This window comes from Sceloporus occidentalis, unplaced genomic scaffold (assembly GCF_023333645.1).
Source record: "Sceloporus occidentalis isolate IW3139 unplaced genomic scaffold, rSceOcc1.0.p SCAF_10, whole genome shotgun sequence".
In the NCBI taxonomy this organism is placed as follows: Eukaryota; Metazoa; Chordata; class Lepidosauria; order Squamata; family Phrynosomatidae; genus Sceloporus; species Sceloporus occidentalis.
The window spans coordinates 24,428,665-24,443,643 of record NW_028316990.1 but is presented as its reverse complement, the minus strand read 5'-3'; the positions used below and the strand labels follow the sequence as shown (position 1 = coordinate 24,443,643).

Sequence of the window (14,979 nt, the reverse complement as noted above, 5' to 3'; positions counted from 1 at the left end):
GGGGGGGGCTTTAATTTGGTGGAACCAAAACCCCGAAGCCCCCTGCTCGCCCTTTGGGTGTGGAAGTGGAGGCCAGAGGAGGAAGGAGCTGAGATCTGGGTGTTGCCAATGCACGGAGCCATGCCTTCAGAAGGCTGGGCTGAGCCTTGGAGGCGGATCGGAGGGAAGGAGGAGCTGTGGCCGATGGAGGAGCCAGAGCCAGCCGATGGTGTGGCTGAGGAAGAGGAGGAAGCCTCCCCAGCCAGGCTCCTGGAGCACCGTTTCCAGCAGGGCTTCTTAGCTGGCCAGCGCTTGCTCCACTTTCCTTGGCAGGTGAGCCGTGCGTCAAGAGCCGTGCGCCTTTACGCACCAGGAATGGAGAGGAAGGGGGGGGCTTGGTTCAAGGGGCTCAGGGGCGGGGCCTGGGGTCTCAGGGGCGGGGTTTGTGGGGGCGCTGGCAAGGGGGCAGGTGGGACTAAAGACCACCCAAAGGAGGAGGGGCTGCGGCCCTTTGGGACCCCAGGAGAGGGATCTGTAGATCGACCACATTTCAGTGATTTTGTTCCATTTGGATAGCTAGGGGGACCTCCAGTGGTAGTCCCATTGCAGCGCAGGCAATGGGGGAAAGGGGGGCTGTAAGTCACACTCTCTCAGCCTCAGGGGAAAGGGAAGGAGGGTGACCAGGTGTCCTCCTTTTCCAGGACATCTCCTGCATTTTCAGCTGAATTCCCAACTGCCCTTGCAGCAGTAAGAAGCATGCATCTACACTGTAGAAATAATGCAGTTTGACACCAGTTTAAGTGCTGCAGCGCTATCTGATGGAATCACGGGTTTGTATTTTTACAAGGCCAAAGAGCACTGACGCCACACAGAACGACAGATCCCAGGATTCTGTAGGATGGATCCAGAGCAGTTAAAGTGATCTTGAACTGCATCTTTTCTACAGCGTAGATGCACCCTGGGCTTTCTTAGGGAAGACATCCTCAGGGGTGGTTTTGTCAGTTCCTTCGTCTGAAACACAGCCTACAGTACATGGGCTTTGTTAGCATCCACTAAACCAGTAACTCCAGTTTATGGTGGTGATGGTAGTGGTGGCTCCTGCTCATCGACCATGAGTTCATGCCCAGGTTAATTAAGCTCCCGGCAGACGGACTAATTATGGATTAAGGATTGCTTTTCCATATTAAGTCTTTGCTCCAGAAAAAAGGATTATCTAGCATATCTTGCCGATGGCATTAGCTCCGGGCATGGTGCCAGGAAAGGTCATGAACTCGTTGCCCTCAGATCCGGCTGGGACATTAATCTATGCTGGATCGCAATGTCCATGAAGTGGCAAAATGTCAAGGATATGAGGCATCTGTGATACAAGCGTGCCCTATCCCAGTTCAGTTTGTTTGCTCCCATGTCACTGGGATGGAAAATCCATTCTGGGTGCTGAAATTTTGGAAATACGGTTCAAGACTTGGTCCGAATCTGAAGGCCTGAATCTGAACCCGCATCCTGGAGTTACATTGGTTTTTTATTCCACCTGATCATTTGTGTGTCTTGCTTTCTAGGATCTGGAAAAGATACTAAAGGCTTCAGGGAATTCCTCACTGCTGCTGACTATTCTGCAGAAGGTAAAATTATTTCTTAATAGTCGAGTAATATTTCATTCTCAATCTGCAACAGTCCAGGTCATACAGGACAAAAAACAATTTGTTGGCATGATGATTCTCGACAGAGGTGTACATTTACTACCTCTGAAGGCTCCTTGTGTAACAAAGCCACTGAAATTTGCTCACTTGAGATGGTACATTTTGGAAAAATGAAGATTTACACAACCCATTGTACATTTGAAAAAAGCGAGTGACAAAAAATTATTCATCCAAAAAATGTATTGCTTTTGGCCAACGGCCTTTGCATCAAACTATATCCAAATAACAACAAAATATATAAACATCAGTTGGAATGATAAATTAAAGACACATGGGCACAATTTAGTCAGTGATGAAAATGTGTACATTAGAGGAAAATGCACCAAAGACGTGTCCTGATTCCCGTATAGGAAGAAAAAAACCTTCTTTAACCATTTTGAAAATAAGAGAGGTAGGAACGCCATCAATTATTATATGAATTATTAAGATTTTTAGTTTTAACTATGGTTGATAAAGCTGCTTGCAACATCTTTCCGACTGCCTTTGTCCTTTGAGGGCCATCCTTAAAACTGAACTTGTCACCTCATCACCAGATCCACAAGTTTGGCATTTCTATGGCTAGTTATACATGAATAAGAGTATTTTTCCCCGGGAAACCGATTCGCTCCATGCATCCGAGGAAAGAGACTGGTTATGCAATTATGTCTCTGAACATTTGGAGAGCTACATGATTCCTATCCTTGGCCTACAGCTTAATCTTATTTTCTGTTGCTGGTATTTTGGTTGTTTCTCTGGTTCTATAAGACTTGATTCATGGTTGTCCCAACATCTCCCATAATTTCAGACGGTTCTTCATCCACTATGCTTGAAATATCCTCCTTCGGTCAAGTACAGAAGATGCTTCTTATCAGAGCTCATTAAAAAGGTAATATTATGCTTCTGCCAGTCCATGTCTGATAATGCCACCATTCATGTGCATGCATAATCCCACTTTAACTGCCATGGCTCCATCCTATGGAATCCGAGGATTTGTAATTTAAAAGAATTCTTTATCATAGGGCTGTAGTGCTGTAGTTCAAGAGAGTGGACTAGAACTCTCCAGCAGAAAGGTCTAAGCATCGCATCAGACTACAGATCCTAAGATTCCATAGGATGGAACCATGGCAGTTAAAGTGATACTAAACTACTAAAATTGTGCAGTGTAGATACGTTGTGTGGCATTCACAGGCCACAGATCGACTCAGCTTCTCTGGTTTTTGCACAGCATGAAGCTACCGGGGCCGAGCCACTCGATGAGCTCTACGAAGCACTTGGCCATGTCTTAAATACTGAAGAAAATGCCCATGGCTATAAAAACTACTTACTGGTAAGTCAATCTCAATTATTATTATTATTATTGTTATTGTTATTGTTATTGTTAATCTAGTGTGGGCAACACAACATCTCCGTAATGCTCCATGCTCTACATCACTTTTCTTTCAATCAAAGTTCTCCAGGAATCATACAAATAAAAAATGCACAGTATAAATTTGGCCCAAGATCTTACACTGGGAGACATACATGTCTCACATAGCTATGCTAGATCTCCTAACGGTTGTCATCGTGTGCCAGCAGAGATCCAGGCTCAGAATTAGGTCGCACAAATCTCTGCATGTGAACTCTGCTTCTGAAACCAGTTGAAGCTGAATATGGCTGTTTCGCATCAGATAAAAATGTCTGACAGCTTTCATAGGAGAACGTAACGCCTGCGCAAAACAGTCACAGGTTCCTTGCTGTTGTCTTAAAAGACCGAAGCTTATTCTACGAATGTTTCTTGCAGCCCACTGGAGAGGCCATTACACTCGGCGAGAGCGTGGCCATTATTTCACGGGGAACGACCGGACTCGTCACGTGGGACGCCGGCCTTTACCTGGCAGAATGGGCGCTGGAGAACCGTGCCATCTTCACTAACAGGTGGCAGTGTGCAGCTGCAACCCATCTGAAACTTGGAAATGTTAACATGGGGCCTGAACAGACAGGCCAAAATAAAGCTGCTTCGGGTCATTTTGGAGGTATGCTGTTTAAATGATGCATGCTTTCGAAGTGTCCGGAAGTTGCGCCAAAGCTGTGCTCCAGTCCTTAGGACTGGATCATGGCTTTGGCATGGCTTCTGGCCTCTTAGGATGCATGCATCATTTAAACAGCATACCTCCAAAGTGACCCGAAGCAGCTTTATTTTGGCCTGTTTGTATGGGGCCTAAGACAGCTTTTTGTGTTCCTAATGCCTGCAGCTCTGTGACATAACACTTGTTTTCAATGTGGAGGGATATGGAAAACATGGATGTGTATCCTAAATTTTGTGGGAATGCGGTTGGGGAATAATGAGGTCCTGCAAATATTGTTGGGAGTACATCTCCCAGCAGACTTAGCCAGCGCAGGTAGTGGTGAGGAATGCTGGGAGTTGTAGTCCAGCAACATCAAGTGTGAACTTTGCCCACTGACAGGAATCTCACTTGTTCCTTTGTAGGATGAGATTTGGGTCCTAAAGTGGCCAGTTCTCACCAAAAGAACAAAGCACAGAGCCAATAGGCAAACAATGCATTTTTTTATCTCATGTTTTTTTCTCTTTCCCTTTTTGTTAATATTGATTTTTAATTTTAATTTATTTTTAGGAGTATTTTGGAATTGGGAAGTGGGATGGGACTGACAGGAATCGCCATTTGCAAAGCTTGCCAGCCCAGGAGGTATACGTTCAGTGATCACCACCCCTGCGTTCTTCAGCAGCTTTCGGAAAATATCCGTTTGAATGGTTTTTCCCCGGAGCCTGAAGTCGGCAGCTTCAGTCCGGCAAAATGTGAAACCCAGAAGGCAAACCTTACAGGATTCCAGGGTCCCAAAGTAACCGTTGCAGATCTCGACTGGAACCTGGTTACGAAAGAAGAGCTGGTAGGACTGCAGGCCGACATTGTCATTGCTGCAGGTACCTTAAACTCTTCATTCACTTTGCTGGTAACAGGCCTCCAATATTTCACTGGGACATGTTGGTCCAAGCAACATCAGAAGTGTGTTCAACTCACAAGCTGCAGCAGCTTACTTTTGCCTTAGTTCCCTGGGAAGGGCATGTTTCTGCCCCTGTCCTTTCCCGCTATTAACTGAGTATAAACTACTTTTGTCATTTAAACTCAGTTTGCAACAACTGAAGCAAGCTGAGGACAAAGGGGGAAAGCGGGATGAGGAGAGAGGAATCAAGACATTTTAAAAGCAGCTGAAAAAGTGGTTTGGCAGAGGATTAGCCAAGACTGTCCCTGCCAAATTGGGAAAGTTGGAGGGTATTCAGTGGTGTTGTTACATTTGAAGTGGAAGGGGTTAGGTTTTTAAATCCCCAAGTTCAATGTCAAATCCATAAATCAAGCCTGCGTATTGAGAATGGAGCCAGGAACCACAAAGACTATAATGTTGAACTGAACATGTTAGTTTGGGGATAGGAACTTCCTATTTTACTTCCCTCTACCTTTAGCAGATACTTGGCATTTCTGGTCGCAGTACAATTTGTGGTTGATGGTGAAGGTTTGGTCCCCAGCCCCTACCAAAGTTGCCTACTCCTATTCTGGTTGTCTGTTTTAATTCTTTCTCTGCTTTTTTGTTCTCCCTTGAATATCGCCTTCCAACCAGATGTGGTCTATGACCCAGAGCTCACACAGTCCCTTATTAAAGTATTGCAAAAACTTCCCTGCTGCCCCAATGGACAAAAAGCCCCAGAAGTCTACATCGCCTTTACAATCCGAAATCCCGATACGTACTGCTGCTTCCAAACTGAACTTAGTAAGTGTTGTTGTCCTACACTGGGGTTTGGGGGTGTAGTGGGTGATGGGGGCAAATGAGAGCATTGCTCCCAAATAACAATCCCACACCAATGACATTTTCCTTCAGTACTGAAGTCTCTCCTACCTGTGAGAAGCTGGGATGGTGAACATCACGGATGTGTTTGTAACTATTTTCCTCTTTGCCTCTCCTTGCAGATAAAGTTGGGATCAGATGGCAAGTTGTTCCTAGTCCACAGAAGAACGTTTTCCCTTATGACCAGCAGGCAAAGATAACTCTCTTAAGGTTACTCATTTAAGGGTGTGTTGTTTTTTCCCTCTCCTCAAAATTCACATTACACTTGGAATCATTTCAACAAGACAATGTTATCTCTCATGATTCAAATCTGTTATCATTAGTATATTCCGTCAGCAGTGTGAACACCGGTTGAGAGCAAAGAGGTTCTTACTGTCTGTTGGAGATTGTATATCAGCTGGGCAACATTGCTGGGGAGGAGGAGTAAAAAGAAGGGTCTCCACTTTCTCCCAGTATGAAAGAAAATATGAGAGGTGAGTGGGTGTCCTGGTTCACGAAACAGTCAAACAGCCTGGCTGGGAGGGATCCCCGACTGATAATGCAGGCAAAGGAGGAGCTGGCTGAGGCTTTGCAACAGGGAGGGCTGGCTGCTCTGCAACAGAAAGAGCTGCAGGCTGTTCCCTTTCTGGAAGACTTGCCTTGGTCCCTTCCTCAGCCTCCCAGTCCCAGTCCTGCAACTCTTGGCCCATGACAGTTGGTGTCCACAGCCCGCAACTCCTGATCTAGTATTAGAAGTAGTTTATGTAAGGCGCCCTAAAGACTGGGCACCCTTACGTAAGCTTTTGAATCACAATATAAAACACCTTTCCCTGATGAAGAAGCCAGCAAAACATTGAAATCCTGCCTGTTGTACTGTGTGCATTTTTGGTTGCCCAATTAAAGGTATTGCTGTTTTGTTTATTTGGGATATAAAACCACTTTTTTCTGTTTTTTTAAAAAAAGGATTTTAATTTACAAACACTCTCACAGTGTTACAAACATTTAGGAATGTGTGAGGTATACATTAACTTCAATGTTGATCAGCTGAACCACTGCTAAACAGAGGAAGGGCCGTCTGTTCCCAACTTTCATCCCACCGCAGCTGCCTGGCTGAGCGAAGGTTTCTGCGGAATAAGCTCAGCTTGCCTTCAGCGCATGGGTATTCCCAGAAAAGTGTCTGCAATGTTACAGAGAGAATGAGATAACAGGTTAGCCCTACCATCTTTATTTAGCTGTCAGCCCCAATATCTTCACCCTTACTCAGGAAAGTGAGCAAGGCATTGCGTATTTCACAATATATCTCAGCTTAACCAATTTCTTGAAGTTCATAGAGCAACCCATCTATCAGTCAGGTAAACAAATCATACTGGACTTGTAAAAGTACCATCTCACAATTCAAAGGGACCAGAACACAAAGCAATGGGTTCAGATTACAAAAAGAGAAATTCCACCTAAGCATTAGGAAGACCAGTTGGAATTGACTGCCTTGAAGGCTGGAGGGCTCTCTCTCTTTGGAGATCTTTAAACAGAAGTTGGATAGGCATCTTTTAGGAATGTTTTGGTTGTAATTTCTTACATGGTTTAGATGCTCTTGTGCCCATTTCCAACTCTACAATTCTAAGACATGGTCTCAATACTTTCTTACCTTCAGTTGCTCAGCAAGTTCACTTGAGTCCCTGAATATCAAACCATTCACTTCATGCTTCACAAGTTCATGTAAACTACAATGAAAAAAGCAGTATAGGCGAGAGGGGGGAAGTTAGTGACAAGAATCAATTCACCTAACACATTTAAGGGATAGCCTTTTCTCTTTACTTTTTGCCCATTCTCAGTCAACAGTGAGAGCAAGTGTTGGAGCAAGCTGGCTACTGAGCAAGTGGCATGCCTAATCTGTAAGGCTGGATGTCTGGCAGATTTGTTTTCTTGGAAGACACCTTCAGCCATTACATAGCATTTCTATAGTGAACATGACAAGTGGCCACTGAAGCAGACCTGCCTTGCACATGTTCATCCATTCCAGCTGTGGCCACTATGGAAAAGGGCACAGCTGGCACACTAACCAAAGCTGGGCAAAGGCATTCCTGAAGGCACCTGGCTGTCCAATAGGGCCAAACATTCTCCATCCTTGGCTGAGGGAGGAGGTCACAGGGGGTCTGACAAATTCACTTGGTGGAAACTTGTCATCACAGATCTATGCCATCCATGCCCACATTCCCTTGACAACCTGAACTAGACCCACACTTACCACTGGAAGTGCACTGCACACACAGGCAAGCAGCAGCCAAACATGTCCACCACCTTCATAGGCAGATCCAGGCCGCTGGAGGACTTGTGGAGACAAACGCCTAAGTCGGCTGAGCCTGCAAGGGGAAATTACACCCAGTTTTTCATATTGCAAAAAAGTTTCTTTGCAGTGATTACTAGATGTACCGAAGTTATGGGACACCATATGGTCAGGTAAGCCTTGTACGAGTAAATAAAAACATTACCAAGCAGAAGAGGGTAGTCCTCCGCCTCCAACCAGGGAGTACAGATCTGGATGTGCTTGAACTGCAGGGCTGCAATTAGTTTGTTGTAATAGTCCTTCAGAGGTCCTTTGCCTTTTCAGAGACAGAAAATGAGCAGCATGAACCACTCTGGACCAAAAGGGGAAACTGCAAGAGTGAGAATCAAGCTTCATGCCACTTTATATGCCAAGTAGAGGTTGGAAAAGTTACTTCTTTTTGGACTACAGTTCCCAACATCTCCAACCAACAGAGCCATGCTAACTGGGACATTCTGGAAATTGCAGTAAAAAACTTTGAGAGAGCATTCATTTTAGTCTGTTACAGGAAAACCAACAAAAAGTCATCTTGCTGCACCTTAAAGACTAGTAGGTTTTAAACAGGGGCTCACTTTATCAAATGTAGGGAGTGATGCCTCAGTGGGCAGATATTTCCACAAATGGGAACAGGGACAGGGAAATGGAAATACAAAACGTATCTGTAGGTAATAATAATAACAGTGGCAGTCACTAAGAAGTGGAGGTGACAGAGAAAAAGGGCCCCTCAAAAATAACTTTTCCAAGATCTGGGCCAGAGTGATAAGTAATTAAAGAGCGAGGATGAGCATTTCAAGGCAGCACAGCATCTAAATCAGTTTTGCTCCACCACTGATAAGAATTACATGACCAATTAAAACTTAAGTTACCTGTTATTACACACACCAAAGGAGGCAGTTTTGCTCCATCACTGACAAATTTCTCATATTCTGTGGAAGAAAGAGAGAAAAGTGTATGTTACCATATTCACTACAGCTATTAACTAAATTTCTGTTTTACAAAAAAAATTAGGATTTCAAAATTCAGGAGCCTTAGAAAAAAGGAGCAATCCAGAGGAAAGAATTACAACTAAGATTGTTTGCATTCTGATTCCAAATTGAGAATGTAAAATAGACAAGTGCAAAGGGGAAAGAGTGGACATTTTAACTGCTAACTATTCTTTTACAATTTTATTTGAGGCAGAGAAATAAAGGGAAATCGTGACATTCAAATAGTTGGTTTGTGAAGTAACACAGAACACCTTCTTGATAACTTACCTTCCAAAGCTTTTAACAGGATGGAAAAATCTTCATCCTCTAGAAAGAGAAATGGTGGGGGAAAGAAAATCACACAGTTGAGTCTACAAGCATTACAGGTTTTCTCTGGTTTCACCTAATGCAATGATGCAAGCTATAGCAGTGTTACGATTTATAATTAAGAACAAGTAATCCAACCGATACGGCACTTCTAATGTATTTCTCCCCACCCCTGTGAAGTGTCCTGTAGGCCTCTAATGTTTGCCTTTTTAAAGATAGTGAAGAGCCCAATATTGCTACTACCCAACCCTGTGTTTGGATTTCATCCTGTAAACGGTCATATGTATTCCTGCTAAGTTAGAAAGAATTCCCAAAAGTCTTGTGGTGGACTCTGCTGCAGGAGGTGTAACTTCTCTTATTATCCATAGCAGAGTAGCTCAGTTTGCCCAGAAATGAGCCAGCAAACCAAATATAAACAGACCAAAAGATAAAAATACTGTAGTCCAGACCTGTCCAGCTAGTGCTGCTGATGAGAAGAGCCGGTTGGCCCATCTGCTGCGTCACATTTCCACTTCTGACATCAAGTTGCGTAAAAGCAGATTTCTCAACTTCATCTGGGAGATTGGACTCTGCTCTGAGAAGAAACAGAACTTTTTGGATTTTGGAATTCTGGATAAGGAAGACTCAACCTATACATTAAATGGGTTCATTAGTCTAAAAATAGCATGAGGTTTGGACATCAGGCTCTGATTTGCCCAATTTATATGGTGGAAGACAGCAGGGCAAGCTGTCTCTCCACAACACAGAAAGCACCAAAACTGTCCTTGTGGAAAAGTCAGCATGGATAGAAGAGCCAGAGGAAGGAAAGAAATTCTGAGACCAGGTTCTCTGAGTAATCAGACTCAAGTTCTCTTACTTAGGCCTGTTACAGACAGCCAAAATAAAGCTGCTTCGAGTGACAGTGGAGGTATGGTGTTTCAATGATGCATGCATCCTAAGAGTCCAGAAGCCACGCCAAAGTCACGCTCCAGTCCTTAGGGCTGGAGCGTGGCTTTGGTGCGACTTCTGGACTCTTAGGACGCATGCATCATTGAAACACCATACCTCCACTGTGACTTGAAGCAGCTTTATTTTGGCTGTCTGTAACAGGCCTTACTTACTTCATTTGATGGTGGATAAAACAGGCTCTAATCAAAAGACCATACATTTGTGAGTTCTAGCATCTCAAGGACTTACAGTCAACCGTTTGCTAGTATGTTTGCCCTTCCTGACGATACACATCTGAAAAGCTGCAGGAGTGGGAAAGATCTGGTCCATTTTTAGATTATGAGGAGCATTTATGTCAAATGAATACATGGCAAATGCACATCAAAACTATATATACTGGTAGATTTTTTTTAAAATGCCAAGCATGTTTCTAACTTACACCAGTGAAGCTCTAAAGGGAGGGTAGTCTTTGGCAAGTTTCATGAATAAGGTATGCTGGTCACTCAAGGGAGTCTCCTTAAAGAAAGAAGCCGGCTTGTCGTAAAGGGTTATTGCTCTGCAACACAAATGATATGATGGTGAAAACAAAGATAAAGCCACTGATAGTAAGAACTATGGTATAACCTGGAATGGGCTGATACACATTGAACTCCATATCTGTATGCTCCTTGGAAAACCTAACATCAGATACTGGTGGACAGCATGAGCCTATTCTCACACTGTTTTTATACAACAATACAGCGAAGGCTTATAAATCTACATTACAAAAGCAGACCTAGCTAAAAATTTCAAAATCACCTCATTTATAACTGTTGTCCAGCTCTCCCTGAAGAAGGCTAAGCTCATTCAATAAGCAGAAGCAATCAATGCAACAGAAGTTCCACCACAAACAACATTCCCATATACCTATCTACAGCTTCAACCTTCAAGACTGAAAATATTCAGGAGGACTGAGCATTTCTATAGTACTGGATAAACCAAGGATTGAGGGGCCTGGAGAACTCCTTCAAAGCATGTATTGCTCATTCAGTCAGAGCCTGCTCTGAGCCGCTGATTTACCTGATATTACAGTTCTTCTGAAGATCCTCTTTCATTGCCTCTGTCACACAAATGTTGTCATCAGATAAGCGGCCAAAGAATTCTTCATACCTGAAAGAAAGTGAACTTCCATCAGTTACTGAATTATGAAATCTATTTAACCCCGCTCAAGACATCTGTGTGGATATTTACACTTTCCCTTGCTGCTGCAATGGCTCTTAAAAAGAGAAACTAAACTAAACTGAAGCAGAATCAAATGACTACAAATATTAGAGCCTTTGCTAGCTATTCTTCCATTTCCTAGCCTTGGTTCTGTAGGTTCATAGACACGTTTAAAAGATGCTTCCTGGTGCCTTCAAAAACATAATGTAGATTTGTGCAGGAGAGAGGAAGTGAAAAACCATCTGCCAACTTGCATCATTTTTTAAGCATTGATATATTGGCCAACTGTCTATTGTAAGTATTTTTTTTAAAACTGTACAAACCATTTAGCAATCCGTACTATAAGGTGCCTCTTTCCATGCGTCAGGCTCATGATCGTATACCCGTAGTTGTGCCAATCGATGATGAACTTGCTGCCTCGGAGAAGGCAAACTAACCAAATCACAGCTATGCTGGGCAGACCGGGAGGATTCTTGTCCATGAAATTACAGGAAAAGAGAAACAACTTAATAAGGTTTCTTGGCTGTTTCCTGGCCTATACCTATAAATCCTACCCCAAAATACCTACACGGTGAAATAGGAGGTCTACGTACCTGGAGAAGGACATAACCCGGTTTGCTTATCCTCAGCATTGTGTACAACAGCTGGACACTTTGGAAAATGACTTTTGCGAGATACTGGAAAACCTTTGGCCCAACTGGAAAAGAAAAGAAATTAACATCAAGATCCATGCAAAACCCAGACAGATTTTCATTTAAGCAGCCCTGGCATAACTTCCACAGTAATGTATGAATGTGTAATAATGCACATGTTTATCAGTGTGAGATGAGCCAATAGTAAATTCAAAGTTAGGGACTTAGTATATTCTAACTTAACAACAAGCAGGCATTATACTGTGTTTCTGTAGCACATCTAAACTGGTGCCACTCACTACTCTCCCATGCAAGAACTTCCCAACCCTGAACTTGCTGGTTAACGTTGAACACTTTTATCTCCTAGGATTCTTAGGAATCAAGATAGCTCACAATATGATGAAAACATGAAGCAACTAAGCAGCACAATGTTATATATATATTTTTAATTCCAACCATTAAAGAAACAAAACTGGCTGTGAAAGGTAAGCTGCAGCCACACTGCAGAATGAATGCAGGCTGACACCACTTTAACTGCCTTGGCTTCATTCTATGGGATCCAAGGGTTTATAATTTGTTGTGGCACCAGAGCTCCTCGACAGAAAAGGCTAAATGTCACACAAAACCACAAATCCCAGAATCCCAAGAGCTGTGGCAGTTAAAGCGGTGTCAAACTGCATTAATGATGCAGTGCAGATGGTGGATTTGTCATCCACGGAGACAAATGGCTGCTTCTCCAGCTCCTCTGCGTATTATCTTCTTCCATACTCAAGACCCCACAAGAGAGAAAGCAGTGGGGAAATGACCTCACTGAATGAAAAGATGGCAGTTTTTTCTATCCAAATCACATATATTTGGGAACATTGTTTTTTAAAAAGGGGACAGTCGCTGTACCTTGCCAGGTTTTCAGCTCAGTCATATAGACAATCTCTATGTTTCCGTTGCGTACAATCTCGCCACATGGCTTCGTGCCTGAAAGAAAAGCAAACATCTCTAAGAACTTTCATCCAGCATAAGCGCAAGTGAACAAAAATACGGCAGATGTGTGTGTGTGTGATACCTCTCAGATAAACAGCACAAATATTTTTCATAGCCTTCGTAAATATGTTATGTACGTACACAGATTATACATATAAATAGAAATATATCACACACACACACATATGTCTAGTGTGTATGTGTGGTATACAAGCTGTAACAATACCTTTCAAATAGCACAAATATTTTAACAGCCATAGTAAACATGTGTGTGTGATGTAGATACACAGATTATGCATACAGATACAAATATATATCACACAAACACATATATATGTCAGATGTGTGTGTGATATACAAGATATGTAGCAATCTTTCAGATAAATAGGACAAATGCTTTTAGAAGCCTTAGCATGCATGTGTGAGTGCATACACAGACACACACACTATATATATATATATATAGAGAGAGAGAGAGAGAGAGACATCTCTCTATCATGTGTGTCTGTGTGTGTATATATATACATATATATTGTCTATGCATATATCTATCTATATCTTGTGTGTGTGTATATATATGTGTGTGTGTGCATATATCTGTGTGTATACACACACATATATACACAGACATGCACATCTATTGTGTGTATTTTATATATATATATATATATATATATATATATAGTGTGTGTGTATAAATTTCACATGCATATGTGTGTATATACATATATATATTGTGTGGGCATATATATATTGTGTACGTATATATGTTTGTATATTTGTATGTGTGTGTGTATATATATATATATATATATACACACACACTATATGTGTGTGTGTGGTGTATGTATGTGTGTTTATATATATATACACTCACACACACACACACATATATACAGTATGTATATAGTGTGTGTGTATATAGAGTATGCATATATACACAGTGTGTGTGTGTGTGTGTGTATATATATATATACACGCACACTATATGTGTGTGTGTGTAGTGTATGTATGTGTGTTTATATATATATATATATATATACACACACACACATATATACAGTATGTATATAGTGTGTGTGTATATAGAGTATGCATATATACACAGTGTGTGTGTGTGTGTGTGTATATATATATATACACGCACACTATATGTGTGTGTGTGTAGTATGTATGTGTGTTTATATATATATATATATATATATATATATACACACACACATATATACAGTATGTATATAGTGTGTGTGTATATAGAGTATGCATATATATACAGTGTGTTTGTGTGTGTGTGTGTGTGTGTGTGTGTGTGTATATATATATATATACACATACATATACGTATTGCATATGTACAAAGACACACATATATTCATATTCATCCCAAGAAGGCTAAGCCTCCCTTCCCTGGGACGTGTTTCTCCAAAGCAATTGGAAGCACGTGCGAGGCGAGCGAGATGCAAGGCGTCCCCTGAGCATGTGCAGAGTGCCTCTCTCTCTCCCGGCCTCCTCACCCGGGTAGCCGAGGAAGGCGACTCTCCTGCCGGCCCTGGCCAGCGAAAGAGCGTGGTACTGCATGCGGGGGCTCCGTCCCAGGTCGCCCAGGACCACTACCGCCACTCGGGCTTCGCCAGGGCCCCCGGGGAGGGTAGGCCGCAGCCGTTGCCATAGCAACAGGAGCAGCGGCAACAGGAGCAGTAGGCCCCAAGCCGTTTCCCCGGCGAAGGCCGCCATCTTGTGAAAGGGAGCATAGAGAGCGGAAGGGAGGGCTAGAGCGGCTCTCGGGGGAGAGCGGAGAGGAAGGCTAGAAAGGCTCCTGGCCAGGAGTGAGCGGCTTCTTGCGCCACAGCGCCCCCTGCTGCATAGACCCATGAAGTGGCTGGGAAAGACTTTTCAGACTTTAATATACACAAGTTTTGCTTCTGTATTATTCCAAGGGGTTAAATATATTTATAAGCACTCATTTACTTTACTTTAGATAGTTATAAATGAATAAAGAGGAGGTTGTCCTTGTTGGAGAGACTGGCTTGCCCCACTTGGCTTCCCAGAAAGAGAAAGCAAAAGCACACTGCTGCAGTATTTCCCAGTTGATGTGTTTTTCGTGTTCGTCACATTCTTGGTGCATCTGCAAATGCAGGAACAATGCATTTTGGTGC

The 14,979-nt window shown here is 42.8% G+C and overlaps 2 protein-coding genes across 3 annotated transcripts; one reads left to right on the top strand and one right to left on the bottom strand.

Annotated features, from left to right (window-relative positions):
• Window positions 1–169: 169 nt before the first annotated feature.
• EEF2KMT (eukaryotic elongation factor 2 lysine methyltransferase) lies at window positions 170–6,360 on the top strand. Its single transcript, XM_089540336.1, has 8 exons — window positions 170–312; window positions 1,536–1,598; window positions 2,461–2,541; window positions 2,881–2,982; window positions 3,436–3,569; window positions 4,268–4,575; window positions 5,268–5,417; window positions 5,615–6,360. The coding sequence occupies exons 1-8, from the start codon at window positions 184–186 to the stop codon at window positions 5,713–5,715; spliced, it is 1,068 nt and encodes a 355-aa protein (XP_089396462.1). The 5' UTR covers window positions 170–183; the 3' UTR covers window positions 5,716–6,360.
• An 82-nt stretch (window positions 6,361–6,442) lies between these two features.
• Window positions 6,443–14,566, bottom strand: ALG1 (ALG1 chitobiosyldiphosphodolichol beta-mannosyltransferase). Of its 2 annotated transcripts, none has more exons than XM_089540705.1 (13): window positions 14,338–14,566; window positions 12,740–12,817; window positions 11,807–11,910; window positions 11,537–11,685; window positions 11,073–11,162; window positions 10,453–10,569; window positions 9,536–9,660; window positions 9,048–9,086; window positions 8,661–8,720; window positions 7,961–8,071; window positions 7,717–7,831; window positions 7,117–7,192; window positions 6,443–6,648 (listed from the first exon to the last, which is right to left on the bottom strand). In XM_089540705.1, exons 1-13 carry the CDS (start codon window positions 14,555–14,557, stop codon window positions 6,502–6,504), a joined length of 1,431 nt encoding a protein of 476 aa, XP_089396831.1. In that variant the 5' UTR covers window positions 14,558–14,566; the 3' UTR covers window positions 6,443–6,501. The 2 variants fall into 2 exon arrangements, with proteins under 2 accessions (XP_089396831.1, XP_089396832.1); XM_089540706.1 differs by lacking the exon at window positions 14,338–14,566 and adding an exon at window positions 14,190–14,266.
• Window positions 14,567–14,979: the final 413 nt, after the last annotated feature.